Raw genomic sequence first — 23,697 nt, forward strand, 5'->3', positions numbered from 1 at the left:
CATGATGTATTATTCCACTGGTGTCCATTTTCTCAATTTGTTGGTAGTCCACCTCTAGGCTTTTGCTCATGTCATTTTACCCACCTGGATACTCTTACCTTTAGGCACAGCTTGTATTCCAGATCCTGTAAAAAGTGTTCTCCTGTTTCTCTCTTCTCTAAAATGAATACTCTTTGTCTCCAGTACTGTGCCACTTAACACCTAATTCTGTCCCAACAAAACTGTACAGTCTCATAAGGTATGACTATATCGCATCCAACTACATTAGTTCTCCTTACCTCCTTTCGAGGATATAAGAAATGCACTAAACATCTCTTCATTGATCAATGGATAACAAAAACGATCATTTGACCATAGAAATGGCACCTTTTGATAGTTAGCTTTTTGCATTGAGTGTCATTTCCTTAACCAGGTTTAGTTCAGTTCTTCCCTGAGAATATAGCTACTCTGTATTTATCTTGTGAAAGTCCACCACACTCATTTCCACTTTATTTTAAGGAGAGAATGAATGTGAGCTTTTTTTCTCCTAATTGAACATAAGTGATTGCTTTGAAATTTTGTAATGGCTCAATACCTTAGAAACATTTTAATTCTCCTGGACCAGTCATACCATAGGCATAACTTCAGGGTCTCGTCAGGGTCTTGTCCCTTCGGCCTCTCTGCAGTAGAAGATGGACCATGAAGATAATACAGACATCTTTCCTGTGTCCTCAGAGTTATGTAAATAACCCTACCTCCTTTACTGACTGAAAAACTGTCATTAGTTTCCTTTTCAGGTCATTCTCTGTCTGCTGAGTGAAATTCAATAGTCCTTGAAAATTCAACCTTCCACAGTCTAATCACTAGATCATTGTTAAAAAAAGTTATCCTTTTAAATGCATTGATTTTTCTAGAGTAATAGGAGGGCTGTTAGGTTTTGTTTTGTTTATTTTCCTGTATACCTTTAGGGACTGTTCAGTTATCATTTATTTTCATTAACTAGATTTTCATTTTAAAACATATTGCATGTACTTGATATACACACACACATCCAAGTGTACAAAAGGTGCGTGTGTGTGTATATATATAAAAAAAAAAATGAGAGGTAAGTCTTCCTTTCACCTCAGATTCCCAGTCTCCACTTATCCCCATAGGCAAACGATTTTACCTGTTTCTTGTGAATCTTCCCAGGGATATTTTAAACATATTCACACACATGCATGTGTGAGTAGAGCATGCTATGAATACATTTTATGCACCCTGTTTTTTTTTAATCTGACTATATATGTTGGAAAACTTTCCATATCAACATATACATCTACTTTATACCTTTCATGGTTCGATAATATTTCATTGTATGGGTGGTACCACACTTCGTTTAACTAGTATCCTGTTAGCAGGCATTTGGATTGTTTCTAGTCTTTTGCCATTGTATACAGTGCTGGAGTGCATTATATGCACATCTTTGTATACCTGGGCACAGATATTTGGTGGAATTGCTAAGATAATTTTTGATCAGTGCTGCTAAATTACTTTCCAAAGAGACAATACATTTTTACCTTCCCCCTCAATAGTGTATGAGAGTGCCTGTTTCCCCAGGAGTTGCCTGGGCTATAAATTTTACTTAGCCATTTCTGCTCCTCTGCTAGATTAAAAATGGTATCTTAATTTGCATTTCTCTAATTATGAATGAGAATAAACTTTGCATAAGTTTAAAGTGTTTTGCATATCATTATATGCAAATTTCTTGTTCATGTTCTTTTCTATTTTTCTTTTGAATTGCAGCTTTTCTTTGGTTTATAAAATTTAAAATATTAATATTGTCTGTCATATATTTTGCCAACATATATAAAGTCATTATTATGTGTTTTTCAACAACTTTTATGATTACTTTTTAAATGTTTAAATATGTTATCCCTCTGGAAATTATTACACTAAATGATTGCAAAAACAATAACATTTAAATCAGTTTAAGTTCCATGAGAACAGAGGCCAAGTTTTTTATTAACTATTGTATACCTAGTTCTGACACATTTATTTAGTACCAACTGTGGCAAAATATGGGTAGCACATTTCCGACATTTCCTTTTGCTCTTTTTTTTTTTTTTTTTTTTACCAACTTTCTCTCAAATGATTCTCTGACCTGAAGTTTGGGAAGGATAAGCAGTCACACCACACTTTGCTGAGATAGCAGCAGTTGGTCAGCAGTGGTGGAGGTGATAGTGTTGGTTAAGGAGTCAGCCTCCACCCTGGCCTCTATTGCTTCCTCCTCATGGTGCCCAGGGCCTTGGGTAGCCTCAATAAATGTATCAGTCCACATTCAGCATCCCTTGTGAAATCTGGTCACCTTTCAACTGCCTCTGAATGGAGGAAAACCCACAGTACTGTATACAGTCAAATCGAGGACACGGGAGAGGGGAATGTCCCAGAAGAGTCTTGGGAATGCATGTGCAGATACCCCTGGGAGGTTACAAGTTGAAGCTCACCTCTACCATTAGTTTGGAGTCTGGAATTGGTAACCAGATAGGGCTGGGTGAACTTCAAAACTGTTTTTAAATTTAGATTTTTAAATTTATAAAAAACACCTCTAAATCTCAGTGGCTTACAAAAACAAACATTTATTTTTCTTACTCATGAGTAGGTGTGAGTTCAGGTTGGCTCCTTGTGCTTCCTCATTCTCCTTGGGCCATCAGTTACCTAGAGGATGTTCTTCTCGTGGTAAGTACAGAGGTGTAAAAAGACAAGCGAATTCACATCACCATATTGAGCTCACAAAGGTGAAGTCAAAGAGACTTCCCAGTAGCTTCTGCCTACCTATGATAGAACATAACATAGGGTAATGGTAAAGATAATGGACTTTGGAGCCTGACAACACTGGAGTGGCACACTGTTGAGTGCTACTCAAAAAACCATTTATCTCCCATTCCTTTCATGAGCCACAGTAGAGGCTCATGATGCCAGATACTTTTCCAGCCGCTCTTGCAGCTGTAGGTAGCCATGTTACACAGTTCTGGCCAATGAGACACCAGAAGAACTCTTCTGGGTGCCCCTGGGAAATGATTTTCCTATTTGAGCAAGCCACTTAATTTCTCAACTCCTTAGTATTCTCATATTCAAGTTTGGTCTAGATACAATTCATAGAGTTGTTGTATTAGTCACATTTACATTGTAACAAATCCCAAATCCAATGGTTTACGGTAACACATTTATTTTTCTTCCTAATGGTCTGTGGGTCATCAAGGGTAGGGGTGGCTCTGCTTTAGGCTGTGGGGAAGGTTCAGCCCAACTCCATGTGTTTCAGGACAAGACAAACTGTCCAAGTATGTTTAAAGTTTCTACTTATCACTAACATTCCTATGACCAAAGCAGTTCACATGACCAAGGCCATCAATAAGCAGGGAAATAGTATCCATCCACAATGGTAAGTACTACAGATACATGACAGAGGTGTGGATGTATAATTCTATTACAGTAGAATGAAGATTAGAACAGTAGTTCAACCTCTCACACTTCCTAGGTATAAGAGCATAAACAAATCACTAGCTTCTTAGAAGGTTAGTTTTCTAATCTTCAGGATGGCGCTGGGCTCTTTTCTCTGGGTTAGTGTGAAGATCAGACATAAACTATGTGCCGTGACGCCCTTAACAAAAGTTAGCCCTCCGTCCCCTACCACCAAACTGATTGTCTACTAAATGAGTTCCTCCCAGAAGTCAGGTATGTGATTTAATCTTGGCATTTTATGAAGATAATGAGTGGGTGAGAAGTCACTGAGAAAAAGGTTCCCTGAGGGAGGAGGCAAACCGTTTCTTCACTAAGCGAGCATTTACTAAACACTTGAAATCATTATTTCAAGGTCATTATCATGCTTTCATGCTTCAATAAATAGTAACTTTTTTTTTTTTTCAAATGACCCTCAATTCACTGACAAGATCATAGGGACACTGATTTTAGCTGTTTCATAAGCTCCCTCTGCTGGAGTAAAACGGCATCTTTCCTCAGGTTGAACATCTTTTTCCCTTTAATTGAAAGCAAACGTAATAAACAATTTGCTGCATTGCTAGACTGGCTTTTCATATAGTGTTTCTGCTGCCGTGTCCTGAATTTACCTGCCACAGAGCTGTACCACTAATCAGCATCTCTTGCCTTTTCAAAACAGAGCCTTACAAAAGACACTGATTTTAAAGAATTTGCCAGCAATGTGAATTGTTAATAATAAGCAGGTTCTTGTGTCCTGTGAGTAATGCCCTTGTTACTTCAATTCTAACCTCAGTTTTAGAATATCTGGAAGTATTATGGGAAAGCTGGGACAGGCCTACTTACAGGTGTTTACTGAAAGAAAATTAGCCTGAGTCACCAAGTTTGTTATGTAGGTAGACTATAATTTTCTATAGAAAAAGTGAGGATTGATGCACAGCCAACACCTCCAGTTCCAGGAGGAAGCACCTTTACTCAGGACACAGGTTTTTGGGGCTATCAACACAAATTTTATGTGAATTTATTTTTTATAAAGCCATTATTCATTGCTTAATGTTTATGGAGTTTCACTTTATTTCTGGCTTGGAGGTGTGCCAAATATGTCTTCTTTCTCACTTGTCTCTCTTTTTGGAGTCACTTTTGGGGTTTAAATGACTAGGGTATTTGGTGAATTCTGAATTGATTGAGTAAAAGAACCTTCTATATGATAGCATAGCATAGAGGAGAATCTTGCAGTAATGCCTACCTCATTGTGAGATAGTGGTAGCACCTCCATTTCTGCCACAGCCAGACAATGTTTTCCTATAGCTTCGAAACTCAAAGTACGATCTGAACCAGCGTCACCTGTGGACTTGTTAGAAATGCAAAATCTCAAGCCTCACCCCAGACCTACTAAATCTGACTTAGCCGGGCCATAAAATCTCCAGGGAGTTTATATGCACATTAAAATTTGAGAAGCGCTGGTCTAGAAGAAGGGGAAATTGCACAGTAATGCCAATCCTGAGGTATGTGAGGTAGTTCTGGCACCCGAGAATCTGCCACAGCTAGGAACACGTTACTCCTGCACTCCACTAAGGTCTATGACTAACACCTATGGGCTCAGGACCAGCTCCACCCTTTGGCTTCGTAATGCTCGGCAGTGAGCCCACAACCCCAGCCATGCAATCATTACTTACTATCCTTGTTGACTGGTGCTTGCCGACTTTGACCTCACCTCCAACTTACCTGACCTCTGTGGAATATTTATCATATGGTCTTCTTTGTCCCAAAGTCCTAAATTCTGGTTCTTCCCAGCTGGGATATAGCCAGTCCTAAGTGAAGACACACCTTACATTTAAGGCCCTGTTAAATGGGCCTGTAGATCTTCAGCAACTAAAGCCTTAAATTAGTCATAACTTTTAAAATTTCAAATGATAGGAATTCAACTTGAAGTGGCTTAATATTAAAAGGGGGCACTAATATGGATCAGATATCATGGTATCATTGCTAGGATATTCCTGCCCCAAATGCATAACTAGAATCTGATCATAAGGAACACTGGATACATCCAAATTGAAGGACATCCTGTAAAATAAATTGCCAAACTCTTAAAGTCAAAAAAGACAAAAACCGAGGACCTTTTCCAGATTAATGACATCTAAAGAACATGACGAACGCCTTCTGGTTCTGGATTAGATCTTGTAACTATGCACACACACACATACATATATATGTATGTATATATATATACACATATAAAATCTTAGGGGCATTTTTGGAAAAATTTAAATATGGACTTTAGATAATAGTATTATATCAAATTACCTGATTTTGATAATTACAGTGTAGTTAGGCAAGAGAATGTCTCTGTTTATAGAAAATATACACTGAAGTATTTTTGAGTAAAGGGGCACTTTGTCTGCAACTTACTCTAAAATGCCCCCCGCTCCAAATATGAGAATGAGAAAGCAAATGTGACAAAAACGTTAACAAAGGATGACTTGGGTAAATGGTCTATACTATTCTTATAATTTTTTGGAATTCTGTACCAAAAATTTCTCCCAAAAAATAAAGGAAGGTTTTATTAACGGACCTCACAGAATCAAAGGAAGAGGTGTAAGACTCAGAGCAGCATAGGAACCTTGGGAACTGTATGTGAAGACTTGATGCCACCAGAGTGAACTCTGATCTGGATAAACTTCTCTAACAAGTCATAGAAACCTGGAAATTTAGAGCAAGAAAAAGGCTTTTAAGGTCCTCGAATGTCTCCACTTCACTGATGAGAAAACTGAGATTCAGAAAGCACAAGTAACTGTTGAAGGACTCACAGATAATAAATACAGTTTCCAACCGCAGACTTTTAGAACTTTTCATATTGGCTTATAAGTGGATCCTCAAAGTTTGTTCTTTTTCTTTCACTTTTAAGTTAGAATATGAGTTGCAGTAAGAACAAGATTCACATAAATGATAAATATGCTGTGACATGAATATGTTCTGTTAACAAATATCTAAACAAGACCCCCCACATGATTAACATGCTTCCCTCCAAATTTTGCTGTTAAGTTTTGCCATGATAAATAAAATATTTAAACATAAAAAGCAATGGGGATTGTCTTCTAACACAATTTTATTTATATGTAAAAGTCAGCTGGAAAATTTGAATTTCTCCACTTACCGTGTGGATGGGGACATTTTTTCTTTTTCCATGGCATTTTTCTCACCTCATAGAATACATCTCTCTGTCGAAAAGGAACACTAATCTAGCCTCAATTCTTGGAAATATCCCTTGTGATTTGGAGAGACTGTGATTGCAGTCCATTTAGAAAGCATAATATCAGACATGTAGGGACATTTAGAAGCCATCTATTCTCAGCCACTCCTTTTAAAGGTGAAGGCTGCCTGCAGTTGGTTACTCACTCTCCCTTCATCTCCTGCACCTGTTTCACACAAAGGCATGGATTTAAAATGGAGTAGCATCTATTTGTGTATATTGAAAGAATTATTTTTGTGATCACTTCTGAAATAGCAGTATATTTAGAGAAAGTAGAACTACTTTAATCATACTTCCTGTAATCCTGTTTTATCTTTTGGTATAGAAAAGACATTTGTGTAGTGGTTTGATAGTTAGACTGAGGGCAGATAAACCTGCCTTGACTAATTACCTCCATGATAGCTTTAGTAATAGAATGTAAATCCTAGCCGAGTGATTCTAGGTGGTAAGGTGCAAAATCGAATATACAGTGACTTAATGTGTGGTGAGAAGCAATATATTTAAAAAAAGAATTAAGTGTGCTTTCCATCACCTGTGTTCAGACACAGTCATGAATGGCTAACAAATTTTTCAGACTATGGATTCCTATAGTTCTTTCTGGTGACAGACACCGTCTGTTGCCTACCAGATATCCATTTTCCACATTGTCTTTACTAATGGAACCCTAATCTTGTTTAACATAGCAATGTTCTTGAATAATTAGTTGGTTTTACAACCTCCCCCAGGGTGGCTATGTCAAATAGTGCTAGCTAATGACATGTCGATGTAAGTCTGTTTATGAGCTTTTCTGATCAAAAAAGAATGGATATGACTGGTGCTACCCTTCCCCATTTCTTCCTGCCTTGAATATAAACATGATGTCTGGCGTTACACCAGCTATTTTGTGCCTATAAACCAATATGATGGAAGGAAGAGAGAGTTGTGACATCCTGGCTGACATCACAAACCGCTAAACAATGTCAGCCGTTGGCTGCTTCCAGACTTTTTGTTATATGAGAAAAATAATCTTTTATTTGATTAAGTCATCGGAAGTCAGATTTTCTAATTTAAGTTAAACACATTCCTGATACAAGTGTAGTTGACCCTTCCGTGGCAGTCTGCCTAGCTCAAAATAACCCCAGTTCTCTGTGAAACACTGTCCTGCTCCCTCCCTGGGTAGATCTTTACATCCATGTTGACACAATTGGGCTAAGCACATCTGCCTGAGGCTGAGCCAAACAGATTCTTAGAAATTTGAAATTGGGTTTCAGTGGTTCTAGTTGATTCTTCAGTGTGGCTAAAACTGAGGGACATAATAAAACTTGGAAGCTGCTGTATGTGATGGTGTGATCGAAGGTCACCTTCAGCCATAGAGAAGTAGAGATATTGCTCTGCAGAAGATGAGAGAGGCAGAGTCAAATATGTGGTGACAGAAAGAAATCTATGGGCAGTGAACACACAGTGTAAATATATATATGCCTTACTGTTAAAGTGTACAGCTGAAACATATTGGATTTCATTAACCAATGTCAGCATAAAAATAAATTAATTTAAAAAAAAAAAGGGAGGCAGAGACCAGTGTCATCAAGAGAGAGAACACTGCCTGGGGCCTGGCAGCTTTCTGGGTCCAGGTTTAGTCCATTCTTGGTCCTGGCTGCCCTCGGATTACAGGAGCTGCTCCAGCCTCCTTCCTGAGAGCCAAGCAGTCCTATGTGATTGGCAGAGTTGTGCCCTGTACAGGGCACCTAGCCAAAAGGGCAAGAGAAGTGAAATCCAGCCTCTGTGTTTTAGTCACTAAGCCTAGGCCTGGGGCTGTATCAGCCCAGAAGTAATGTGCTTCTTTATGCCATATCTGCCCAGAAGGGAATATAACCTTTTTTTTTTTCCACATAAAACTTAGAAAGGCCCTTCTTAGGGACAGCTAGTAAAGTTGGTGTCTAATAAACAAAGGACCTTGATGTGCAGACAAAATGTATTAACAGCTAAACCGTTTGATAGCTGTACCTGATTTATTTTGCTTTTTAAAATTGGAGTATAGTTGACATATAACAAAATGTACAAATCATAAGTGCAAGTTGAAAGATTTCACTGTGTGGCTCATATATCCACTACCAAGATTAAGAAAAAACTATTTCTATCATACCAGAAAGTCCCGTTATCCCAATCAGTACCACTTGTCTACACACACACACACAAGGGAAACAGGGAAATAGCTATTCTTCTAACCTCTATCACTGTAGTTTGATTTTGCCTGTTCTTGAACTTTATGTAAATGGCTTTTGTGTCTGGCTTCTTTTGCTCAACACGTTCATGAAATCCATGCTGTTGCATGTATCAGTAATTTGTTCTCTTTATTCTTTAGTAGTATTCTGTTGGGTAAATATACTACAATTTATTCATCCATTCTTTTGATGAACATTTTGGATGTTTCCAGTTCTTATGAATAAACTTATGAATAAAGCTGTTGTGGACATTCTTATACAAGTGGACCTAGGTACTTATTTCTCTTGGACACTGATCCACTGTAGAAGTCCAAATTATACATTTTTTCACAGTTAAAAAATATCTATGTAGATACAGATACAGATCTTGTATAAATGTGGATAATTTTTTCTCTTGAGTTGTTTCTTCATAATGTAATTGGGAGACCTTATTTTGTAAGTACTTCTTCATAACTAATTATATATGTAATGTACCTATACCCTTTAAATATTAAGCATGGGGCTACTCTCTCAGTATTATGGGGATGCACGCTTTTGTTTACTTAAAAATTGGTAAATGGTCAGTAGTAGTTTGTGTTATGGCTAATGAAGCAAATTTATAGGGGCAATGCCTGGCATTAAGCTTATAATTAAGAGTCCAGCGTGTAACCAGAAATACAGCAAAGCTACATGAACCACATAAGATTAAGCTGATTTCCTTATTCCAACTACCTGTGCTATTTGCAGTACTAAGTAGTGCTGGATTTGCCATGCAAAGCCCTAAAGCGGTGTCTGTGTCTCAGCATCATGAGTGCAGATTTTTTAAAAAAAATGAGTGTACTGTCCTACCTCCATAAAATCTTGGTCTAGGCTGGGGCATCTGTTTTGAAACCTTTTCATGTAATTTTATGCTGTAGTAACTGGCCAGCTCGCCATTTCTTTCCTGTGTCCATCCTTACAATTCTGATGATTACCATCAGTTAAACATTGGAGCCTGTGAATGGATTTCATCTCCTGTTAAAATTTCCCAAGGCAACATGAGAGAAGCACTCAATTTATTTAATATTGAATTCTTTATGAAGATAGCCCTATTAAAATAATGAATAATTATGGAGAGTAGCTAAATAAGACAATTTTGGGTAATAAACTATGGAGCACAAGATAAATTTATTCAGACTAGAATATAATCTCCACAATGGCAGGGATTTTTTTTCTCTTTTGTTCATGAAAGTTCTCCTAGTAAGCCATAGTAGGGCTCAATAAATATTTCCAGCATAAACCTTGTAAAAGACAAGGACCTTAGAGTTACTAACTGACAAGGTTATAAATCCTGCTTTGCTTACTACTGGTTATGTATCTCACTTGCTCACCCCAGCTTTTCTAAGGACCGGGAAGAAGCCTCCCTAGCTGCAGTCCTTCAGCAGCAACCACCTGCAACTTGTGGAATATCAAATCCAAGGAAAAGGTTTTGTGGAGCTTCTTGTCCTTAACAGAGTAGAGGTGTCGGTTTTCTTCAATCTTCTCTTCAGCCACAGAGCAAACTTGTCCTGAGAGTCTCCATTCCTTCTCCTTCACCTAGGTGTAAAATGAAAAATGAAACCAGCCATAGCGACACTTTTGTTCATCATGGCTGCCTGATCCCTAATAGGAAGAGGGTGGCAGCTCCCTTCAGCACACATTCATGGCCAGGTCACCTCAAATCGCCTTTTTTTGATGTGTTGTTTATATAGAAAGTAATTCTATATGAATTTTATAATCTGGCTCTCTTAATGATCTCTGGCTAAAACTGTTTCTGAAAAGAAACTGGAAAATAATCCTTTTCCCTTTAAAGTACCTGAAAACACAATGTCAACATAACAAAAGTACTTTGGACATAATCAGACAGAAGATTCCCTACAATACCTAAATGAACAAAAGGGAAGGGAGAAAAGTTACATACATATTTAGAAATCATGAACCAGAAAGGTCCTGAGAAGTTACTCGGTTGGCCACCTCATTTTACAGGTGAAGACAGTGAAACCAGAGAAGTTATCATTTGCTCAGGGCCATGTAATAACAAAGCCATAAATTCCAAAATTTTCAGCCATGGTTACCCAACCGACCCCACCTTGCCCCTGCCCCAATAGCTTTAGGTTTCATTTTGCACACAGAAGATACCACTCATAGCAAAAAAACATAGTGTATCACACTGCTTTCCTTAGCCCAAAGAAATGCATTTATTAAAATGTGGTTTAAGGTATTGAAAAAAAAAATTAAGCAGCTTTGAAGAATCTCTGTATTCCCTTCCCCGTTTATGACCTTCAGGGCACCCATTAATCCCACAGGACCATGTCAGAGAGCATGGCAAAAACAACAAAAATTCCTTTCAGCTTATTCTGTCCAAAGTATCTATATGGAAGAGTTATTGAAACTTAAAATGTCACAAATTGTTCAAATATTGTTCTTCTAGGACCATTTTCATGAATAGCTCTCTAAAGTGACAGGGTAGGTAGTATATAATACAGTCACTTAATTGAAGTGACAACAGTTCTTGGAAAAGAAGATAATTGCTTCACAGCACTTGTTGCCGAGGTGCCCATGGGCCTCCTCTCTGTCGTTCCAAATCGACATTGAAGATTTGAGGATCTACTGTCATGGTGGCAGATTGCAGAGTATCCACTATCCCTGATCTAGGGCAGGATAAGTAGAAGGAGTAGAAAGAGTAGGGAAGTCACCTAGGGAAATGGCAGCAAAGTGACAGTCTATTTTCTGGGCCTTGTCTCTGGGTTCCAGGATAGCACTTAACAGGAAAAATCAATCACAACCTTGTGAGTGCAGTCAGAAGTAGAAACTGCATTTGAATTTGTCCACTCAATCAGCTTCACTTTGAAGCGCTCTAGAGCTAGAGGTTTCCATGGAAACGGGTACATGTGGGCAACAATTGCTTTACAGGGAAATGAATGCTAGCAATGCTGTTGGGTTGATATTTTATGGCTGCCCAGTTGATGTGAGTTTGGCTGTATGTAACCCAATCAACAGTGACTGTAAGAAAGGGAGTGATTTTTCTCTCACGAGAGTCTGGTAATAGGTAGTTCATGTTGTTGTACAGATGCTCAGTGATATCCACACACCCTAGAATCTTTCTTTGTCTTTCATCATTCTTTGAATATTGGTCTTTCATCCACATGCTCATTGCCTCAGGATGCAAAATAGCTGCTATAGCTCCAGGCCTCACATAAACATTCGGGGCACCAAAAAGAGGAACGGCAGGTAACAGCCAAGTTCATTCATTTTATTTCCATTTATCATGAAGTAAAAAGCTTTCCAAGAAGCTCCTGCCACAGCAGATTTCCCCATTGATCAAAATGAGACCACACAGCCAACCTTACAACCTTCAAGGAAGGCTGAGATCTGAGTATCTGGCAAGGGACAATAAGTTCGACATGATTGGCTAAGGCTATTCACTATTTATCACCTAGAGCTAAACACAATTATCACCCTGATAAAATTGAGATCCAGTTAGCAAGGAATAAGGACAGAGTGGATATTGAGTAGCTAATTAATAGTGTAGGCCACAAATATATGATCAGAATTGGCCTTTCCAAATAAAAAAGGTATTTACTGCCTACCTGATTATACACAACTACTGATCTCTATAATTTATGTATTCTCCAGCACAGTGTCATGCACCCAGCAAGCACTTGAAAAATGTATGTTAAACCATGATTTAAGAATACTACAATGACATTCATTCAACAGTGGCTTAGAGGAGGGTCTGATGTGAAATGATCAGTTATGCATCCAGCCTTAATAACATAGTCATTCATTTTGGGGACATTGGGAGCCCAAAGACTCCAGATAATTCAGGTAACCAATACCAAGAGGCTAAAACAATTTCTAGTTTTTTAAGCTTTCTACTAGGAAGAAAGTACCTAGGAGAATATGCATCTTGATAAAATGCCTAAAATAAAGGACAAGTTAAACACACACTATAATCTCATTGCAAGGGACTTTTTGCCTAGCCTGTAAGAAATGAAACCACTGAAACATATCACATCCACATCCCAAAATTAGAGCCCAAATAAGTATATGTAGATTTGTAAATTGTTGTCAAAGTGTTGAATCACAAAATAACAAAACACTATTTCCAAAAGACACATTAAAGACCTCCTCAGCTTTACTCCTTTTTCAGATGAGGGAACTGTGGTCCAGGGAGGTTATGTGATTGAGCTAAAGTTACATAGTTAGTGACAGAGACTTGTCCAGAAACCAGATAAACTTGAAAAGTATTTTGAAAGAACAGCAACAACAACAAAGTGTGGTTTGGGGAGAGTGGGATAGTGAAAGGCTCAAAGCGTGGTGATGAGAAAAGAAAATAGACATGAAGGGCCATATATTACTAGTTTATGAATTACAATTGACAACTTAGGAAGGCAAGCTGACACAAGCTGGTCCTTGGGTGGAGGGTGGGGATAGGAGGTGAGCAACAGTAGGGTTATTTTATGAGTGATTTCCTGAGCACAGACCTCAAAGGCCTACAGTGCCAAATCTTGTAGTTGAGTCACTACTGGACTTTGGATGTCTGTTTTAACTATAGCTTACATGCATTGTGCGTGTGCTTTATGCCAGGAATTGTGCTAAATGTCTTATATGGAATCATAGCAATCTAGTGAGATAAGTAGGTCTCCTCATTACTGCTTTTTACAAAGGAGTGAACTGAGGCTTGGAAACTATTAAGTAACTTGCCTAAATCCACACTGCCAGAAAGTAGTGAAGCTAAGTTTGGAGCTCAGGTCTGTCTGACCCTAAAGCCCATGTTTTTGATCACCATGATATGCCCCTTCTTTGGTTCCAGAGCCAGACTCCTCCAGTGCCTTAGAGAACCATAGAGTTTGGAGCCTAGAGGAACCTTAGAAGTCACCTAGTACAGTGCTATTCAACAGGTGATTCCCAGCCCAACACCATGCACATCACCTCAGAGTCCAGGCCCCATTCCACAGCTACTGAGTCAGAATCTCTGAGGGTGAGGCCCGGAAAGCTGTGTTTTAGCTAGCTCACTGGATGATTTGTAGGCATACTAAAATTTAAGAAGCACTGACTTAGTGGACAGAGTCTAGTCCAGTCCTTTTATGTCACAGATGAGGAAACAATTCTAATGACTTAACCATGGTTACTGTGGCAAAGTTGAATCTCAAGCCCAGATCTCCTGAATCCTAGTCCAGTGCACTGTCTGATGTGTTTTATGGCATGGGTCCCCAACTCCTGGTACCAGTCTGTGGCCTGTTAGGAACTGGGCCGCACAGCAGGAGGTAAGTGGCGGGTGAGCCAGCGAAGTTTCGTCTGTATTTACAGCTGCTCCCCAGTGCTAGCACCACCTCCGAAGCTCCACCTGAGATCATCAGGCATTGGATTCTCATAGGAGCACCAGTCCCTGCTGCCAAAAAGGTTGGGGACTGCTGGTCTATGGGTTCTCCATTACTCTCCCACAAAATGTGCGTTGGTGTCTGGGTCAGAAATACTGGATGAGGTTCAGTGGATCTCTGGCCTGACCCAACATGTCCATTCACGTGCACATGGAGTTTCTTCCACTCTCCTGTGACTCAGCCCAAAGGTATTTCTCTATACCTGGGAGTATCTTTTGCTTGGGAAGTCTTTTGCTTGTCTTTCCTTTTAGCTCTGTTCATCATCATCATCATTATATTATCGCTTTTTGCATTCATTCAATATTTCGTAGCAGTGATACTCAAACTTGACTGTACTTTGGAATCTCCTGGGGGGCTTTTAAAAATACTGGTGCCTGGGTCCCGCACCTAGAGAGTCTGATGGAATTGGTTTGGGGTGTGGTCAGGACATCAGGATTTTTAAAAGCTCCCCAGGTGATTACAGTGTGCAGCCAAATGTTGGGAACTGCTTTTCATAAGTCTCACCATCATCTTAGGAGGTAGGTGGGACAAGTCACTGTGATCCCCTTTGCGTATATAAGGAAGCTTGGGCTCTGAGATATTTAGTGTCTTGCAGGGAACGATGAAATCATCTAGTGACACTTGATGCAGACTGGATTACTAGGTACTTGTAATAAATCTGTAAAGCCAGCAGTCAGCCTGCAAGAATGGGGTAAAACCTGTTTTACTTTCCTGGTTTCTGGTGTTTTCTTGGCTTGTGTTTCTTGACATGAGAAGGGAAAAGAAACAACTTTGAAATGGTAGCTGGGACCAAATAACTGAAATTCCCTGCCGAATCCCTTTAATGACTGGAACATAATCGTTACTAGAGCCACCTGCCCCCCATTCTTTATCACCCAGCATAATCATGGTCAGGGAGGTTCAGGAAAACCAGATGGAAGGGACTTGCACATTCTACACCAGCACACATGTCCCTTTTGGAGACTAATTAAGAAAACAAACCTGGCCACATTGGCTAAGAGCTCTCCACTGGGAGTTGGAAATTTGGATGTTTTTCCTAGATAGCATATTGGAAGAGAATTTCCTATTGTAGCTGCTTTTCTTTTCTGGGTAATCTGATCATTTAAATTATAGTGTGCAGTGTTCTTGCCTGGTACTCCCTCTTGCTTCTTTGAGTGTCTATGGGAATTTCCTATAGTTCTTTCAGGCTAATTTCTCACCCTTCCCAGGAAAAATTCTCTGCTGCAACCATGCTCTCTGATCCCATAATCCCTTTCTACTTCAAGTGTGTTCCATGGACCAGCAGCAGCAACATCACCTGGGAGCTTGTTAGAAATGTAGAATCCTGGTCTCACCCAAGATCTACTGATTCAGGATCTTCATTTTAACAAGGTGATTTGTGTGCACATTGCAGTTTGAGAAACATTGCCCCAATTCATAGGGTTTCCCTCAACATCTCAAAGCTTAAAATGTCCTCTCTCCCTTCCTTAAATTTATCCACTTCCCACTTTTCCTTTAAAGCATAGCTCACATCTCTCTCCCTCTGTGAAGCCCCTAATATTTACTCCCTCCACCTTCCACCTATATGTCATGACTTTTAGAATTTAAGCAAATGCTGAATGTGTCATTATTTAAATGGTCCAGACGTTAATTTAGTCTATTATTAAGATTACATCTTTTATCAAAGTGCCTAGCATAGCACATAATATGAATTGTTCAGTTCATCAAGATCTGTTCCCTGCTTAAGAGCTTTCCCTTAGTCCTACCTTGTCTCTTTATTTAAGCTTTTTCTCCTTCAAAGCAGTGCCCCTGAGTTTTTGTCTTCTCAATACCTGAAGTAACTCTTGACCTGCTCCAGAGATTTTCTGAAGGCCCAATTCTTGCCTATAACCTAGTGGGTTCCAACTGAACCACAACCCCAAAGAGACATCAAAAGTAAAAATCTAACCAATTGTGAATATTGACTTTACACAAAAAGTTTCCTTAACTTTTTAATTTGAAATTATTTAAACTGGTAATTTTTTCAAATACATTTACTTTGGGGGATAGGCTGTTTTTCTGGTCTACCATGGTACCCATAGGAAACTTTTTCTCTCTGGCTCTCTCATTGGACGTGCCATCTCATGGTATCTCTTTTACTGGCCCCTTACCCGGAGGCAGGAGACACATCTTTGAGGCTACCATCTCCCCAAATTCCAGGTGGAGGGGGGCATCCATCCTAACTACCTATCAACCCCCAAACTTATCTAGGGTGGTTATAGCATCTCTTCTAAGGCTTGACACAAGAGGGTGTAGCAGGAACTCCACACTGACTTTCAACTTCCTGGTTTCTTTTCCATGTCAATTCTCTACCTTGAACAGCTTTTAGCTCTATCCTGACTCTACATATCTTTCACGTCTGTTGTTTATGGTATCAACTTAAGTACCAAAATAATCAGGTTCTAACAACTCAAAATCCCTTTTCCTCAAAGTCCATGGGTATCAAAAGTCATTTTGATGTTAATTGGTAGTCAGATGGTTTGTTTCTTTTCTCTCTGAGCAGAAGTCTACCTACCATCAGAATGGTGGGATAAAGGGTTGGGGTGAAATAAATTGCTGGAAGAAAACACCTAAGTTGATATTAGATTCGTATTCTGTTACACATGTGTTTAGCATGATATTAGAGTGACTTTCTTCATTCCATGTAGATGAGCAGTCACATACTCAGGGCATTTTGGACTATTGCTTGATAATGTTGGCCATGGTTGATATATAGCTAGCAAAGGCTGGCACTTCAGAGTGCCTGTGGGCCAGACATGTGCCCTGGAAAGGGGTCTGTAGTGAGGCAGGCTTTCTGTGGCTTGGTCCATTTCATTCATTTCTTTAACAAAAGTCATCTCTCCTCAACATGGAAGTGGTTCAGTCAGAGCACAACCTTCAGGTAGGTCCAAGAAACATAGATAGCATGGGCTTCTTTGCTCTTTTATCTCTTCATATTCAGATCCCAGCCCAACAGGAATATTTCACAAGAAACTCCTCTATTTGAGGATCAGTGAAGGGAATCAGTTAAACTAATGAAACTCTTAAACCAAACCACCAGACTTACTTTATATTTTTTAAGATAATTTATTTTAATTCAGTATAAAAAAAAAAAGTTTTTAAAGAACTGAATCCATCCAAATTACCAGCACATGCATAAGCCTTGTGTGCTCCAAATACAGGAGAGAGAATTTGCGTTTGTTTAGATAAAGACCTGGAATCCCCTCCCTGCCATCCCCAGTCTCCCTTTTCTCCCACTGGCAATGCCATTTCCTCATTCCTAAGACCTCAGTCTGTTTCAAAAGCGTGGGGGCCATTTTCCTGGAGGTAGTATTTGTGCTCATTCGTGTGTTCCTGTGTGCTGGGAGCAGGGAACGGAGTGGTGTCTGAGAAAGCAGACAAATGAGAGAACAAGAACAGGCCTCTCCCCTTGCAGCTCATCTTTCTTCTTTCTGTACTGTTTGTTTAGAGGGGGAAAAAAGGGCACCCTCTTCCTCAGTGTTCCCCTCTACACACTTTTAATGAACACTATTTTTTTTAATTTACTGATCAGTTAACCCAAGGGTAGGTCTTGTCTGTTCCCAGAGATAAAGAACTGCATGCATCACTGGTCTTTATCCAGCCAAACAAGCGTGGTTTCTCTTTGTTTTTCACAGTGTTTCTGAGAGATAAGAGGAAACCACCCAGACATGATGCATGACTGTGGAGGTTTTGAAATATTTTATAAACTCATTCTCTATTCCGAGCTGTGGATTAGGGATGGAAAAAATGGGAGAGCGCACCACATGTAACCTAAGTTGATTTTTTGTGGGGGTTAAAACCAAGCAGATGAAAACACACACACATGGGTGGTGGTTGTATGAATAAATGTTCAACTGAGGAAAGAACAAGCTGATTTTCAATTATTGGTACAGGAGTAAAATAGGGAGAATTTTAGTAATTCAAATTCAAATGAGTACACCTCCTAAAAATTCAGTGTCTTTTTCCTATTACAAAAACTGCTTTTGTCACATGGATTCAAGACCAATATTGGCAGACAGGACCTAAGTTCAGTAGAAGAGCCAGATATATTCCCAAGAGAATAGGGATGAGACCAGATTAGATCCCTATTATGTCCTTGCCCTTCAAGGCTCTTAGCAGGTTTCTGGGAGTGAGCCAGGATGGAGGGGTTGATCTGAGACTGATGATGCCAGATATTAAATAAATGGCATGAATAAGACTAAACGTAAGATCCGTTGGTACTGATAAAAGTACAAAGAGTAAGATGTTTTTAATAGCAAATGAAAATTTTGGTAGCAATTTGAATAGATGCAGAGTAGGAAATTATTTAGGAGAAATTTGCTACTCAGCTAAGGAAAGACTTAAGGTCGAGCCTTGAAATGATGGTAGGAATACATGGGAAGGTAGGGTGTTTGGGAATTTTAGGCAGAAAGGAGTAAACTCAAGAGACAAAATAGCTAATAAAAGGGAAAGTTAAGTCAAGAGCCATGACCTAATTGTTTCTGAGCAACCAGAAAAACCAAGGAGATAGTAAAGTCTTAATAAAGCTGAATAGTGCTTCATTGTCTATGTGCCATACTCTGCATTACTGTTTCTTTCCACTCCTAGACTTGTGAACTTTAATTGCTCTATTGTAGACTTTTGTCTATGTCTCATCTCCAGTGCTGGATAATAAGTTCCCAGTAGGGAAGAAAATGTGTCCCAGGCCTTGTAGAATTTCCCACACAATACTTAGTATAGGGCCTTATTGGAACATTAGCTCAGTAAATGTTAATTGACAGAATTAATGAACAGCTTCTTTCTGTAATTATTTTTCCATATTAAATGCTAGATTTGAGGAGGCTAAAACCTGGATTATATTTTACCTTTCTAATGTTGGGTAAATCAGAGGAGCAAGTTATGAGTTAAGAAGTCATTTGTACTTTATTTCAAAAGGCATTGGTGAGTTTAATGGTAGATATCAGGTAGAAAAGAGTTGATATCTTAGGAGAGAGGCCAAAATCCATTGGACTTTTTTCCTTGATCCCAGATTCATTCAATCAGGGGAAGGCTGAACTTTAGGTTAAATTGAGAGAGGGGGAGGGGGACATGAGTGAGGAGTGGTGTGTGTGTGTGTGTGTGTGGTGTGGTGCTTACTTCCCTGACAAGTACTTTTCTTGTACAGGTCTGCCTTTTTGGAAGATTGACTTCATGAGAGCGGAGGTCTTGTCTGTCTCGTTCACTGTCGTATCTCCAGCACCACAAACAGACTTTCCTGGCATATAGTTGGGGCTTTGGAAATAATTGTAGAAGGAAGGGAAAAAAGGATGGAGGGAGTGAGGTTAGGGAAAAAAGGAAAGAAGGGAGGGAGGGCTCTCTCTTCATGCCAGTAAACCTGGCACTTATTTACTCACCCATTAGTTACCAGAGGCTCTCTCAGGTTCTGTGTTAGGAACCAAGGATACCAAAATGATGAGACGCCACAGTCTTTGCCCTCAAATAACTGATCGTCTAGTAGAGAGAGACATGACACACCAGGTGGTAAATGCTGCACCAAGAAGTCATGGTGATAACAAGAGTGTGCCAAAGGGAATATTAATCTGCCCAGAGGAGGAGTGGGAGGCAGAAAACATCGCAAACCTGAGCAGAATCCTAATAAACTTAATGATGCTTTGTAGGCTTCAGAACATTTTAATCTCTGTAGTCCTAAAAATGACTGTGAGTAGATTGAATAAAATATTGACAACTGCAAATCATTACATTTTAGTCATTCTCTATTCAGAGTAATTTTGATATTAAAAGTTATTTTGCCTTGGTACTTATTGGACTTTGGTTCCATTCAGGGAAAGTGAATCAGTCATACAGCAATCTGTCATAGAATTGTGGCTTTATAAGCATTGTCTGAATGACACAAATTTGAAGGTCCATTGTTTGAGCCAGACCAGCACTGTTTACCAGGAGTAACAGCTTTGTTAAGCATGATCACTTAGGATCAGACCTTGTTCTTTTCTGAGCAATTTCTTGTTCCTCTGACAAGGATTAATGATATAACAACTGTAAGGTAGTCTTTGCATTTTACAAAAGGCTATCGCGGTAAAGGTGTGCCTTTGCCATCAAAAACAGCAAATTTTCCGAAAGGGGTTGATAAACGACAACAGAGAATCATTGGTTTAAAAAAACGTTAAGGTTGGCTAAGCTTATTTACACCTAGAAAAAGAATTTGGGGGTTATGCTGATGGACTTTTTAAGCAAGAAAATCCATTGTTTGAGGAAAAAAGAAGATCCTGATTTGAATTCTGCTTCCTGATTTCCTTATTCAGGTGCTGACCCCAGCACAGATCAAATCAATTTGCCAGGCAATTCTGGACTCCGGGAAGCAGTATGCCATGAAAAAGAGGAAACCATTCCCCCTGATGTATTCTTACTATGGAACCGAATACTTGGGTGAGTGAAGGTGTTGGCAAAGGCCTGTAGGATGAAGGGAGTGTCTGATATTAGCATTTACTAAAAACTGGAAGGTTTTGTTTTTGATATTGGTCATCACTATTCACTTTAAAATGCCATTAGAGATCATATATTGGTAGATACTACAAATCACAATTTAATGTTTGTTTTCACAGTCTGCCTGACAGAAATATAGCTATTTTAACAATTACTTTCACCGAAGACTAAAATCCATATTCTAGATTGTGAGTACATTGGACTTATTTTGCTGAGTTTGTGAACAGTGTACATGTTTATAGCTTATACTGCCTCTGCACAGGGAAACAGGATTCAGCCACTAACACTTTCAAATTTTTAATATTAGTGGATTAATAACAGGCTACTTAATAACAGTGGTGGCTTTTGAGCTATGAGGCATATAAAGTGAAAATTAGTTACTCCTCTTTTGAGCCCTTACCCCTGAACATGCCTTACAAGGCCCTTTGTAGATCACCTGCCTTCTCCTCCAAACTCAAGCTTTATCTCTCCCTTCCCTGGTTCTGTCCAGCATAGTCTTCTACAAGCAAAGTGTTCTCATATCTGTGTAACCTTTGTGCCTGTTCCTTTTGCCTAGAATGCCTGGGTTCCCCCAACACCTTCATCTATCTAGTATTTATACTCAGACTTCAAGACTCTGTTCAAACATCATTAGCTTTGTTGAGAAACTTTGTGCTTTTAGAAAATGAGTTTATTGAACCCTCTCTGAGGAAACATTTACATGGTTCAGGTTTTGCCCTGAAGCTAAATTGGGTTCTGTCATTCTTCAGTTGGAGCTCTTATCACATCGTACTATATAATTAGTGACATACCTGTCTGCCCACCATAGCAGACTCTGTGCAACTTCAGGATAACGACTTTCTCTCATTTATCTTTATGATTCCTGGACTGTTACCAAGACTCCACACATAATGAGGGTACCCAAATGAATGAATGAATGGCTGATGAACAGTGAGTTTATAGACTAGCAGTTCTCTGAGAGTTTTCTCAAAGAACCTTTAAGTTCCTGTCTAAGTTTCCCTAGAATCAGACCTTGAGACAAGGATTTGGGTGTAAATGGTTTCTTTGGGAGGTAATCCCAGGAAGTATTGATAGAAGAATGAGGAAGTCAGACAGGGTAGACAAAGAAGTTACTAAAGGATGTAGTAATGAGCAACTGAGGCTCAGTTCCACTGGGGACTCTTAGAGACTATATAGAACATGCCTCAGAATTGTCCCACCCATGGAGTAAGGAAGCTGGGGTATTTGTCCCCCAGCTCCCTGCTTAGATCAATAAAGAAGGGATTTCATCTGTTTTGTTTACTGATCTATCTTTACCAGAGACAGTATCTGGCATGTGGTAGGTGCTTAATTCTTATGTGTCGAATGAATGAATGTTTAGGATACCAAGAACAAATTATTTTCAAGCACTTTAGGAGCATTTTCATAAAAGTCATCAATATGTTAATTATAAAGTTTTTAAAAAATCTTTTCTCTAAAACAGGTTGGTTACTGAACTGTTTTCTATAAATATATAGATAATACATATTTTAGGCTTTGTGGGCCATATGGTCTTGTCACAAATACAACTCTGCCATTGTAGCATAAAAGCAGCCATAGATAATATACAAATGAATGAGTGTGGCTGTGTTTCAATAAAACTTTGTTTACAAAAACAGGCAATGAGCCAGATTTGGTCTGTAGGCTGTAGTTTGCTGACCTCTGCTCTAAGCTATGTTCCCAAGAAGCCTAGTTCTTAGGCAACTCAATTATTATATCACTATGTGTGCTCGAAAGTACTATTGCCATTCTTTTTATTTATACTATGATTATCTTTTCACTAAGTTAAACTGGTTCCTCTCCCAATTATGTAAATTATTGTGCTTTGTTTGTTGATATAGGAGCAGCTCATGGCCTGTCTTCCATTCTTCAGATGCTTCTTTCTTACCATGAGCACCTCAAGCCCTCAGATCAGGAGCTGGTATGGCAGAGTGTGGACTTCCTCATGGAGCAGGAACAGAACTGCAACTGGCCACCTGAGCTCGGCGAGGCCATCGAGAGAGAGAACGAGCTGGTGCACTGGTGCCACGGTGCCCCAGGTCTCATACTCACTATTATCTGAAAACATTACTTTTCATCAGGCTTAGCCTTTTCTGAGAAGTGAGGGTATTTCTCATCTTATGTCATTACTGCATGAGATGAAAAGGGTCAAGATGAAACTTCAAAGCCAAAAAAATTCTTGATCTAGAAAGAATCTCTAGAAATGATCCTGTATTTTTAAAAATATATGATCTACATCTATTTGTATGTGAATTAAACTAGCACTGTCCAGTAAAATATAATATGAGCCACATATGAAATTAAGTATTTAGTAGCCCATTAAAAATGTAAAAAGAAGCAGGTGAAATTAATTTTAATAATATATAGACCAGTATACCCCAAATATTATTTCAGCATGCAACCAATTTAAAAATTGAGGTATTTTACTTTTTTTTTTATCTTAGTCTTTGAAATATAGTGTGTATTTAATACTTAAGTTCCATTTCAATTCAGACTAGCCATATTGCAAGGGATCAGTAACTACACTGGATGGAGCAGATCTGAAGCCTGGCATTTGAAAATGTGGTCCCTGGACTAGTAGCGTGAGCAGCCTGGGAACTTGTTAGAAATCCAGAATCTCAGGCCCTACCCCAACCTACTGAATCCGAATCTGTATTTTAACAGGATCCGGAGTGTTCTAGAGTGCTTCAAATGAGGATTTCCATCATCGCCTAATAAAAAAAGTCTAGAGAATTGAGAAGCCATCTGCAGTGTACTCTCTGGAACTGAGTCTAGAAACCTATCTTTCCTTTTTGTTTAAATTTCATTACACTGCTAATTAGGCCTTTGGAGAAGAGGCAATTCAAAATACTTTAAATAAATCAATCAATTTTGGTCAAAGGGCCAGGGGAGAATTTTAAAATACCAAAATAACACA

The 23,697-nt window shown here is 39.0% G+C and overlaps 1 protein-coding gene across 1 annotated transcript in view; it reads left to right on the forward strand.

The window, feature by feature from the left end:
- The window catches only part of LANCL3 (LanC like family member 3), an 85,238-nt gene that overhangs the window by 47,462 nt on the left and 14,079 nt on the right, over positions 1-23,697 (forward strand). Inside the window, exons 2-3 of the mRNA XM_039888165.1 lie at positions 20,582-20,705; positions 22,622-22,819. Of these exons, the coding sequence (XP_039744099.1) occupies positions 20,582-20,705; positions 22,622-22,819 (322 nt within the window). The remainder of the gene's footprint in view (positions 1-20,581; positions 20,706-22,621; positions 22,820-23,697) is intronic.

Source organism: Pteropus medius, unplaced genomic scaffold, assembly GCF_902729225.1.
Source record: "Pteropus medius unplaced genomic scaffold, Ma_sr-lr_union100, whole genome shotgun sequence".
Classification (NCBI taxonomy): Eukaryota; Metazoa; Chordata; class Mammalia; order Chiroptera; family Pteropodidae; genus Pteropus; species Pteropus medius.